This window comes from Salmo salar, chromosome 26, assembly GCF_965601325.2.
Source record: "Salmo salar chromosome 26, fSalSal1, whole genome shotgun sequence".
Classification (NCBI taxonomy): domain Eukaryota; kingdom Metazoa; phylum Chordata; class Actinopteri; order Salmoniformes; family Salmonidae; genus Salmo; species Salmo salar.
The window spans coordinates 18,085,178-18,097,500 of record NC_138316.1 but is presented as its reverse complement, the minus strand read 5'-3'; the positions used below and the strand labels follow the sequence as shown (position 1 = coordinate 18,097,500).

General features: G+C 44.5%; 1 protein-coding gene across 3 annotated transcripts in view; it reads right to left on the bottom strand.

The window, feature by feature from the left end:
* LOC106587208 (AT-rich interactive domain-containing protein 3B) overlaps positions 1-11,955 on the bottom strand; it is a 75,632-nt gene extending 63,677 nt beyond the window's left edge. For 2 of the 3 annotated variants that reach the window (XM_014175355.3, XM_014175354.3), the window contains exons 1-2: positions 11,491-11,955; positions 9,529-10,179 (exon numbers count right to left, since the gene is read on the bottom strand). In XM_014175355.3, coding sequence (XP_014030830.2) covers positions 9,529-10,179; positions 11,491-11,526 — 687 coding nt within the window. In that variant the 5' untranslated portion in view covers positions 11,527-11,955. The remainder of the gene's footprint in view (positions 1-9,528; positions 10,180-11,490) is intronic. The other variant, XM_014175353.3, reaches the window with a different exon arrangement.
* Between the last annotated feature and the right edge of the window lie 368 nt (positions 11,956-12,323).

The following is a 12,323-nucleotide window of genomic DNA, read 5'->3' as shown; positions in this document are numbered from 1 at the left end:
TTGGTACTCTGCTGACATAATCTAATGTTTTGCTTTCGCTGTAAAGCCTTTTTGAAATCGGACAGTGTGGTTAGATAAAGGAGAGTCTTATCTTTAAAATGCTGTGAAATAGTCATATGTTTGAAAAATTGAAGTTTTTGTATTTTTGAGGAATTTGTAATTCGCGCCACGCCTATCATTGGATATTGGAGCAGGTGTTCCGCTAGCGGAACGTCTAGATGTAAGAGGTTAACAAACTATAGTTTTGGCAAGTCATTTTTCCAACAATTGTTTACGACAGAATATTTAACTTATAATTCACTGTATCACAAATCCAGTGGGTCAGAAGTTTACATATACTGAGTTGACTTTGTCTTTTAAACGGCGTGGAAAATTCCAGAAAATTGTGTCATGGCTTTAGAAGCTTCTGATTGACTCAAATGATGTCAATTAGCCTATTGGAGGTGTATCTGTGGATGTATTTCAAGGCCTACCTTCAAACTCAGTGCCTCTTTGCTTGACATCATGGGAAAATCAAAAGAAATCAGCCAAGACCTCAGAAAAAAAATTGGAGACCTCCACAAGCCTGGTTCATCCTTGGGAGCAATTCCCATACGCCTGAAGGTACCACGTTCATCTGTACAAACAATAGTACGCAAGTATAAACACCATGGGACCACGCAGTCGTCTTACCACTCAGGAAGGAGACGCGTTCTGTCTCCTAGAGATGAACGCATTTTGGTGCAAAAAGTGCAAATCAATCCCAGAACAACAGCAAAGGACCTTGTGAAGATGCTGGAGGAAACACGTACAAATGTATCTATTTCCACAGTAAAACGAGTCCTATATCAACATAAGCTGAAAGGCCGCTCAGCAAGGAAGAAGCCACTGCTCCAAAACCGCCATAAAAAAAGCCAGACTACAGTTTGCAACTGCACATGGGGACAAAGATCATACTTTTTGGAGAAATATCCTCTGGTCTGATGAAACAAAAATAGAACTGTTTGGCCATAATGACAATCATTATGTTTGGAGGAAAAAGGGGGACGCTTGCAAGCCGAAGAACACCATCCAAACCGTAAAGCACGGGGGTGGCAGCATCATGTTGTGGGGGTGTTTTGCTGCAGGAGGGACTGGTGCACTTCACAAAATAGATGGCATCACGAAGAAGGAAAATTATGTGGATATATTGAAGCAACATCTCCAGACATCAGTCAGGAAGTTGAAGCTTGGTCGCAAATGGGTCTTCCAAATGGACAATGACCCCAAGCATACTTCCAAAGTTGTGGCAAAATGGCTTAAGGACAACAAAGTCAAGGTATTGCAGTGGCCATCACAAAGCCCTGACCTCAATTCTATAGAAAATTTGTGGGCAGAACTGAAAAAGCTTGTGCGAGCAAGGAGGCCTACAAACCTGACTCAGTTCCACCAACTCTGTCAGCAGGAAATGGGCCAAAATTCACCCAACTTATTGTGGGAAGCTTGTGGAAGGCTACCTGAAGCGTTTCACCCAAGTTAAACAATTTAAAGGCAATGCTACCAAATACTAATTGAATGCATGTAAACTTCTGACCCGCTGGGAATGTGATGAAAGAAAGAAAAGCTGAAATAAATCGTTCTCTCTACTATTATTCTGACATTTCACATTCTTAAAATAAAAGTGGTGATCCTAACTGACCTAAGACAAGGAATTTTTACTAGGATTAAATGTCAGGAATTGTGAAAAACTGAGTTTAATGTATTTGGCTAAGATGTATGTAAACTTCCGACTTCTACTGCATGCATGCATAAAAAAAGAATTTGAGATACACGACATGGCCAAAAGTACATGACATCCCTTCAAATGAGTGGATTCAGCTATTTCAGCTACCCCCGTTGACAACAGGTGTATAAAAATCTAGCACATAGCCATGCAATCTTCATACACAAACATAGGCAGTAGAATGGCCCGTACTGAAGAGCTCAATGACTTCAACGTGGCACCACCGTCATAGGATTCCACCTTTCCAGTTGGAAAGGGTGTCCCTGTCCGAGCAGCCACACACAAGCCTTAAAATCCCCATGTGCAATGCAAAGCATCAACTGGAGTGGTATAAAGATCACCGCTATTGGACTCTGGAGCAGTGAAAACACGTTCTCAAGAGTGATGAATCACGCTTCACCCTCTAGCAGTTTGATGGACAAATCTGGGTTTGGCGAATGCCAGGACGACACTACCTGGCCCAATGCATAGTGCCAAGTGTAACATTTGGTGGATGAGGAATAATGGTTCGGGCATTGCCCCTTAGTTTCAGTGAAGGGAAATCTAAACGCGACAGCATACAATGACATTCTTGACGATTCTGTTTCCAACTTTGTGGCAGACCTTTCCCGTTTCAGCATGACAATGCCCCCTTGCACAAAGCGAGGTCCACACTGAAATGGTTTGTGAGATCGGTGTGGAAGAACTTGACTGGCCTGCACAGAGCCCTGACCTCAAACCCCATCGAACACATTTGGGATAAATTAGAACACGGACTGCGAGCCAGGCCTAATTGCCAAACATCAGTGTCTGACCTCACTAACGCTCATGGCTGAATGGAAGCAAGTCCCTGCAGCAATGTTCCAACATCTAGTGGAAAACCTTCCCATATTAATGCCCATTATTTTGGAATGAGATGTTCGACCAGCAGGCGTCCACATACTTTTGGCAATGTGTATGATTTTAAGGCCATATCGCCAGCCCTACTTGTACATGTGTAAAATAGGACAAATAAGCACCCACCAAATTATTATTACAATAAGTGGCAAAAAACACATCTTTAATAATATTTGGCCTCATGTGGCCATAGTGCTGGAGCTGCAATCAAGCGCACTGATCTTGAAATTTAACTACAAAAGCTCCTTTCTTCCCTGTAGCCTCAGACAAAAATCACTATGCCAATCCATGGTTGGTAGACTCATCAATGACAAAGCAGAGCTCAAGCTCTGGTCAGGTCAGCTGGTGCACATCTTTAGCACAGCACAGCACAGCCAGTGGAGAGGAGCCATGAGGGTTCACCCAGACCAGACCGGCCTCTCCAGGAGGGCTCTCTCCCAGCAGCAGGTGTGCCCTTTGAGACGCAGATAAATAAAAAATAAAGTGTCTTTCCCTGCACCAGCCCAGTGGCCCTCCCCATTTTCTTTTACAGCCCCTGTGACAATGACTGAAATGAATTAAAAGATCACCAATCACGGCCCTGACTAACAGAAGAGCACGGACATGCTCCCCCCCCCTCCCAGCCTCTTGTAGGAGCCCCGATGGGAATTCTCACTGTTTGAAGAGTTAACTCTTTAATTCCGCCTGGAATGTTTCCTTTGGGTGGGGCAGTGCAATGTTGAGACAGACCAATATCCCCCTGACCCCACCCCTCCACCTTCTACAACATCTCCCCCTCCATCTCTCTGCTTCTAGGTTAGCGGAATATTCCACACTTGACTGTTAGCGCAAACCAACTCCCACAAAGGGGCCTTCCTATAACCCCACGGTTAGATCATCTCACGAGATTAGTCAGGCTCAAGTCTCCGTTCTAAATCTCTGTATATCTGACACCTAAACAGGTTCTGTATTTGTTTCTATACCATGACAAACTAACAGTTACATTGAGTGCAGACTGTTCTCTGATGGAAAGAGTGCTATTAGAATGGTGGAGTCGGTGCTAATCGCGTGTTGCCTCTTTCACCCAAACCACCCAGCCAGGGCCCTGTGTTAATGAGGCACAACGAAGTCCCACAAAGCACTGAGCCACGAAAATAGACAGAAAATCCCACTACAGACGCAACGCACCATGTGAAGCAAATGTATAAACACAGCGCCCGAGTCTGTTTAAAGAGTTAGAAACGCTACATCACTGAAAGCCATGTTATGAAAATAAAGACTCTGGATTGCAATACATACGAAAAACAACATACATAATTCATTAATGTGGACTGCCTGAAGCATGAAATTAGAAATGTATACAAAGCCAGTTAGTTCAAACACACTGTTAAAGCCACATCTTAAAATCAGCCTAACACAAGAGCAACAAACTATGGATATCCTAAATGTAAATAATTATAAACTTCTCAAACTGTGTTATCATAAATGCTGGCTCCAGCCACAATCTCACAGGGTAGTTGTCCACCACAAACAAAAAATAAAGCTGGAATCATGGAAGCTCTGAGCAGCATGTCTAATCTGTTTTGAGACAAGCTCTGAAATTAACAGACCAAATTAGGCAACGTTAACCCCTTAGCGCTCAGCCTATCAATCACATGAATCACATTAGGACACGAAAAGAAAGCCCAGACCACAGGACGTGTGTTCTTGATGCGTTTTTATTCTGTTAGTTCCTGTATTATGAATTCAAAAGAAATCTTGGTCCACAAAAAAGTTATGGATCTTATGTAACCAACATTTCAGTCTCAGTAGAACATCAGTAAAATAATTAAACGTTTGTTCCTGTATTGCCAGCTCCATAAGAGACGTCCATCTGAGTGGACAAAAGACGGTATACACTAACATTCTACAACCCCCAAATGAATAACAGGACTAGGCTATAATTATTCAACCAGTCTTTAAACAACCATTAGAAAACCTGTGTAGAATTAATGAGACACCTTTCATGTTATTTTTTTTTATGCGTTCAGCTGTACAACAAATAGGTGTTGCACAATGGTTCCTTAAATAGATGTGAATAATTATCTAGGCCAGGAAATTATGTTGATTGAAAAAGGCTTGTGAGAAGAACTCCAGCCTGCGGCAGGTAAGAAAATAAACTAAAAGCAGAATGTGTTAACTGAACTAAGCACAGCAAGAATCTGGCTTGTAATAGTTACAGATCCCTAGCAGTAGCTGTCCATCCAGAATGCCTTAATGACATTTCCATAGGGATAGGAGAACACAAACCGGATGTTCGTTTGCTAAACAAAGGAGATGGGAGAGTTCAAACTGAACAAAGTATACAACATTATTGGAAAAACAACAGGTGGTAAGTGACATTGGAAAGTGAATACAAACAAGGCAACATTGTGAAGCCTTTAACCAGGTCATACTGACGTCGTACACCTGTACTGTATCACAGACTAGGCAAGGAGGGAGAGAGGCCCCATGATTCCAACCACAGCCTCCATCTGAGAACTGAAGCCATGTCACCGTGCAAAGAAACCATTTCTCACACATTTCCAGTTGCCTTCCCAGCAGTCTTCTGTGCAGATGCATCAGGCTGCATTTGTTTGAAATGTCACTGTCAAAATGTATAGTGGAATACATCTGGTAAATAAACTCAGCAAAAAAAGAAATGTCCCTTTTTCAGGACCCTGTCTTTCAAAGATAATTCGTAAAAATCCAAATAACTTCACAGATCTTCATTGTAAAAGGTTTCATCACTTGTTTCCCATGCTTGTTCAATGAACCATAAACAATTAATGAACATGCACCTGTGGAACGGTCGTTAAGACACTAACAGCTTACAGACGGTAGGCAATTAATGTCACAGTTATGAAAACTTAGGACACTAAAGAGGCCTTTCTACTGACTCTGAAAAACCACAAAAGAAAGATGCCCAGGGTCCCTGCTCATCTGTGTGAACGTGCCTTAGGCATGCTGCAAGGAGGCATGAGGACTGCAGATGTGGCCAGGGCAATAAAATACAATGTCCGTACTGTGAGATGCCTAAGGCAGCGCTACAGGGAGACAGGACGGACAGCTGATCGTCCTCGCAGTGGCAGACCACGTGTAACAACACCTGCACAGGATCGGTACATCCGAACATCACACCTGCGGGACAGGTACAGGATGGCAACAACAACTGCCCGAGTTACACCAGGAACGCACAATCCCTCCATCAGTGCTCAGACTGTGCGCAATAGGCTGAGAGAGGCTGAACTGAGGGCTTGTAGGCTTGTTGTAAGGCAGGTCATCACCAGACATCGTCGGCAACACTGTCGCCTATGGGCATAAACCCACCGTCGCTGGACCAGACAGGACTGGCAAAAAAGTGCTCTTCACTGACGAGTCGCGGTTTTGTCTCACCAGGGGTGATGGTCGGATTCGCGTTTATCGTTGAAGGAATGAGTGTTACACCGAGGCCTGTACTCTGGCGTGGGATCGATTTGGAGGTGGAGGGTCCGTCATGGTCTGGGGCAGTGTGTCACAGCATCCTCAGACTGCCTGCAATGACAACAAGCTCAGTCTCAACACTGTGCATTACAGGGAAGACATCCTCCTCCCTCATATGGTACCCTTCCTGCAGGCTCATCCTGACATGACCCTCCAGCATGACAACGCCACCAGCCATACTGCTCGTTCTGTGTGTGATTTCCTGCAAGACAGGAATGTCAGTGTTCTGCCATTGTCAGCGAAGAGCCCGGATCTCAATCCCATTGAGCAGGTCTGGGACCTGTTGGATCAGAGGGTGAGGGCTAGGGCCATTCCCCCAAGAAATGTACAGAAACTTGCAGGTGCCTTGGTGGAAGAGTTTGGGTAACATCTCACAGCAAGAACTGGCAAATCTGGTGCAGGCCATGAGGAGGAGATGCACTGCAGTACTTAATGCAGCTGGTGGCCACACCAGTAACTGACTGTTACGTTTGATTTTGACCCCCCCCTCCTTTGTTCAGGGACACATTATTCAATTTCTGTTAGTCACGTCTCTTGTTCAGTTTATGTCTCAGTTGTTGAATCTTATGTTCATACAAATATTTACACAAATTTGCTGAAAATAAACGCAGTTGACAGTGAGAGGACGTTTCTTTTTTTGCTGAGTTTGTGTCTTCATTCATAATCCATGAGCCATAAATGAGACCTAACATTCACTCCCTGCTCTAAAAGCAGCTCCCACAACCTCCATCGATCGCGTCGCAGGCAGCTGCAGCTATGAAGCCAGCTCCCCATTTCCTGACTGATGCGTTGCTGAGGTGACAGCTAAATTATGCAACAGCATGCATTCAACAAACATGTCTTAATGCCTGGCCAGTAGCTAGCAGGAGCCAGCAGTACAAACCAACAGGGCTTGGAGTTTAATGATGAGATGAGAGAGGCTTATCCTCCCTCCTAGACCCAGCTTAGCTCTCCCTGACTCCCTCTTTCTCTGTCATCACTACAATGCAAATGAGGCCCTGGTTAGTCTCCATTTTGTTGGTTAGGTCTCCCTTGACACCAGAATGAAGGAACATCAAAAGACGTAAACATGAACAAACAGCAGATAAACCAGCGAAACCAAAACCACCTCTAGTCTACCACTACCACCTGTATTATCATTAGAGAATGCCCAGCTCAACCCCTCCAGTATGGAACTGCTAGGCAGAGTTAGCTATTACTGCATGACACCATCGGGGGCCAGGAGCACACACACCCAGGGCACGGTCCACAGGCGTATTTACTACTCTATTAATCACTGGGAGATTACACACAGAGAGACCGAGATCTGTGCAGGCGCAATAACACTCTGGCCAACAATCCACGCAATGCCTTTGTCCATCCTCTTGTTTGACAATGATTTACTCTGCTGTTTAGGGCAGAGCCGAGGTCACGACACATGCATCAATGACAGAAAACACAGAAACTCTCTCCGCCCTCGATATTTACACCACGCTCCTTTGACACAGAGGGCTGTCGTAGAGCAGTGTTTCCCAACGGCACACATTTTTGTTGTAGGCCCAGACAAACTCACCTGATTCAAGTCATTGAGGGCTTGATGATTAATTGACAAGTTGAACCAGGGGTGCTTGTTCAGGGCTACAACAAAAATGTGTGCTGTTGGGGGTACTGGAGGACTGGAACGCTGTCAGAGGATATTCTGTTGTACAACTGACTTGGTATCCCCCTTTCTCATTCTAGGCTAATAGAATAATATCCAAATCAGTGGTAGCTTGTTCCATTTGGTTTTTATAACCGTCTTAATATAAATGTACATAATAGGCTGCTTCTAACTATTGTGACGGTCAGGTTATGGTGTGCCATTGCTTTTGAAAATATTATCAACACCCCCTCAGAGAATGGTATTTGTGGCATTTGTTGAGGCTTTTCTCCAGCCTCTTGAAGACAATACCATCAAAAAAAAGTCACCCTGCCTCCACTGTCCCCCTTCAACAGTGCAACCTGAAACTGCCGCAAGAGATGAGCCGTCATAAAGACAGGAAAGATAAAAAAAGGAAACAAAACAAAGCGCAGACTAATTCTCATTTGACAATGCCTCCCCAACCCCCCAGGATCAACCCCCTCTCCTAATAAAAGAAACACACCAGAGATAGCCAGGCCAGGGCTCTGTGACACCTCTCCTGCTCTGATCACTGGTGGCTGTCTGACAGCTGGCCTAAACAGACACAGGTTAGAGGTGGTCGACATGTCGCCACCAATGACGCAGTTTTTGTTCACAGTCACACAACAATGTGGTCAAATTTAATTTCATTCAGGTTGTTTCCACTGTGATCTAGTAGTGGTAGCTAGAAGTCTACTCCACCCTCTCTCCTGTCTGACTTTTCTCTGTGATAACTGTAGCCTACGCTAATTCAGGGCTCATTCTGCTGTCATTTATTTACTTCCCCTTCCATCATCACCCTTGTGGAGCTAAATTTGGAAATAGACGGAGTGACAGTCCCAAAGCCATTTCCCCTTTAAATAGAGAGTAATGACATCCTTGGGGAAAATGAGTGCAGCACACGCAATGCAATGGTCAGTCACAGCAACAGATCTGTTCTGCCTCCTACATCTGTCAACTTCAGTGCAACATGGCTTTTTATATCAACCACTGGTGGGCTGTTACACAGCACATGCTACTTCCTTAGTGCTGACTCAACCATGAAGGATAGCTTGGCTTCCACTCAGCATTATGTCACCCTGTAACACAGCGGTGAGGAAATATTTACCTTCAATGAAAAAATATACTTGGCACAGTGCTGAAACCCTTCAGATGGGTAGCACCACTACTGTGCTGTAGGATACCTCTACCTTCCCAACCCATGTGCTGTATGTCTGCCAGGAGAGCACAAGAGAGAAATCACTGAGTGCGAGAGAGCGCAGAGTGAGTGAGAGCGAGCAACACACGTGCCTGGCCCTCTGCCAGTGCACACTTCTAGGATTTTTGGCCACAAAAGCCAAAGAGCGGCTCAGCCCCCCCAGTGATTGTAAGTGTCTCACAAAGATACTGGCTGAGAGGTCTGTGTCGAAGCTAAGATTAACCCACCCACTCACAGCAGGGGCAGGCGGGACAATCAGACAAAACACACAACAGGAGACTGGAAAATAGCGAAAGGCTTTCCTCCTATATGACGCTTACTTACCAAGGGGACATTTGTGTTTTCATTACACAGCTTTGTGTTGACTCACTGTGTTTGGGGAAGAGATAGTACGACTTTGATGCCAGATTATCTGCTGAGGATAAATATTCAGAGAGATGTGGCAATATTTCTTCATGTGGACAACTCTACTCTTTCATGTCAAGGGCAGACAAAATTCAACTGGGGATAGGATTTTGAATATATAGTTAAGAATGGAGAACTGACATACAGTAATATGGACAGTAGATTGGCGGTAAGCCAAGGTGGCCTTACCTGTTTGAATTGATCATCAAAGCTATTCCAGTCGGCCTGCCCGTTGGGGGAGGAGGCAGAGTGGGGCCCTGCAGGAGAGCGGCTCTCGTCAGGCTCCTGCTTCACCCTGACGGGTGGCAATGGGGCATGCTGGGGGCCCGAGGTAGAGTAACTACCAAAAGGATTCGCTGGGAGGTGGGAGGCACCCTGTTGTAGAGCCAGTGTCTGCTTGCGGAGGTACTCAAGACCACTAGCCCCTCCCTCTTCCTCCTCGCTCCCCTCATCTCCATCCATCATCTCCTCATCATCTTCATCCCCTGAATCCCGGCCTCTGTCCTCCTCGTCCTCCCTCTCTGAGTCCACACTGCTCTGGTTGGAGACCCGGGACAGTGGGCCTCCTCTGGGTATTCCTGAACCTCCACTTCCAACCAGGGCCTTGCCCATGAAGCCAGCTCCAGAGGCCCGGGCCGCGGCCAGGATGGCCTGCTGCGCTGCTACCTGTTGGGCGTACATGATGTGGGCCTCGCGGAGCCGCCTCTCCTTGCGCTCCATCTCCAGCCTGGCCTGCTGCTGGCGCTGCAGCTGCTCCATGACAGCCTCCAGCTTCATTCCTCCTGCCGTGCCTCCCTGAGGATAGACACCCCCCAGACCACTCTCCTGTGACATGCTGGGCTGGGAGAGGAAGTGAGAAAGACATCAATAGTCAACCATAAACCAACAACTCAAATTACCACTGGATGTCTGGCATTCCCGGTTCTAATAAAAACATGCATTACACAAAGTGGACTATTTAAACATCTAAAAAAAGTCCTATCTGTCAGGATTTGAGTTAAGTCACCGCCAGACTTAGTACAGTAGGCTACAACAAACCATCCACTTCATGAGGATAACATGGGTAAGTTTCAACATGAGCACAATAGATGAGGGAAAGGCTAATTGGTATTGAGAAAAAGGGGAGAAGATAGGCCAAATACCTTTGATAAACAACAACAAAAATTGACTGCACGGAAGAGATTGTATGGTATGCAATAGCTGGTGCTACACGTGATTGTATTTAAAAGCACAGTAGTAAAATGCAGGACACATTTGTACAGAAGTGTAGTGATAGCCAATTACACACTGTTCAGCACAGCTGCACATAATGCAGAAGTTACAGGACCACGTTTTGTCCTGTAGATAGATCTACATCATATTGCATTCATGCTTCTGATTTCAAAAAATTAATTCGAGTTCACGCATAACAATCAATTGAAATAGATATGCACCACTTTAACTATGAGCCAAAACAATATAAACCGAATACGATTTTGCCAGAAACATCTGTAACAATATAACAACTTTGAAACAATTGTGAAACATGTTGCCTCGAACAGTTGTTTCTCATCAAAAAATGTACAATTTAGCTTCAATCCGAAACAAGAACCAACCCAGATGTATCCTATATTCAAAATGAGATGACTGATATGGTTCAAGTTGGAATATAATTTTATCCAAAACACATAGGCCTACAGCCTCTTCTTTCCTATTCGTGCAGTAAGTCAAAATTAGCCTTCAGGGTGTATATGGCGTGGCTCCAGAAAAACGTACACGAATGAGTCAACAGCGTATAGTATAATATCTGGCTAGTTTGTAGGCTACGCACACAGAAAAAAAGTATATATATATAAATTATATTAGGGGCGCAAATACAGTGTATGAAAATATGCATTTGATCTATTTTATTGGGTTTTGCACGATACATTATGTATTTACCGTCGGATTTACAACTGTAATTAAAACAGGAAATTGGCAATGACGTACGCTAAACTATCAAAACCAAATAGTAATAAGGATTTCATTTTTTTTTTTAAAGCGTTACATTTGATAGCCTAATGCTTTTAGCCTACATTGCTCTGCAAATAAATCTTCGCCACTTCGCTCCTAGGCTATGACACAACCGAGACCTAGCCAGGGCACAGCGCCAAACAGGGGGAAACAACTCACCATTTGTGCCTTGCTGCTACCGGAATTGTCCACCATCCCTCCTTCCTTGGTTATCTTTTTCCCTCTTCGCTGGCACGGTTTCAATCACTTGTAAACACAGAGAATTTGTGCATGCAGGGGGGGGGGGGGGTTACATTTGTCCACCAGTTGATAGGCAGAATGTTGGCTGTGTAACTCTCAATTGTATCTTTCTCCACTTCTTTTTTTAAATTAGAGAAAGACAGACATGAAATATGGCCCGATCTCATATCTCGAAAGCTTGCGGTTGAAGTAACTCCCTTGACTCGATTTTCCTTCACTTGAATTACACCCCCCGTCTAGGCGTACAACATCATTAGGGCCCGCCCAGTGACAGCAACAAGTTCCAGAGTTCCAGCGCAGCGTTGGCTGAATAGTTACTATGCGTATGCAAATCTCATGAGAATTGCAATTTTATGAGAATGGCAACACTTGTCACAGTCTACAAACTACAGCCTATTAAATAGTACATAGTAGATCGCGTGTCGCTGTTATGTTGACAGGCTTTTTCCCTCAGTACAATTACATTTAACATGTGGATAACTTGCATGTTGAATAATTAGCCTGCCCTACATTTTTGGCAAACAATGATAATGCAAAGTTAAAATAATTTAACCATTGAGGTACAGTACTAATGCAATTTATAATCCCAGATAAAAATTACTCTGCTGAGCAGTGAGCTATAAAATAGCCTACAAAGACACATTTATACAGTGATGCATGTACATAACGCAAGTAATGACAGTCTGTTGGCTACTTCCCTTGCCATGATGTAATATTGTAACAACTCAATTCTGCCCCCAAACGGATGTGGA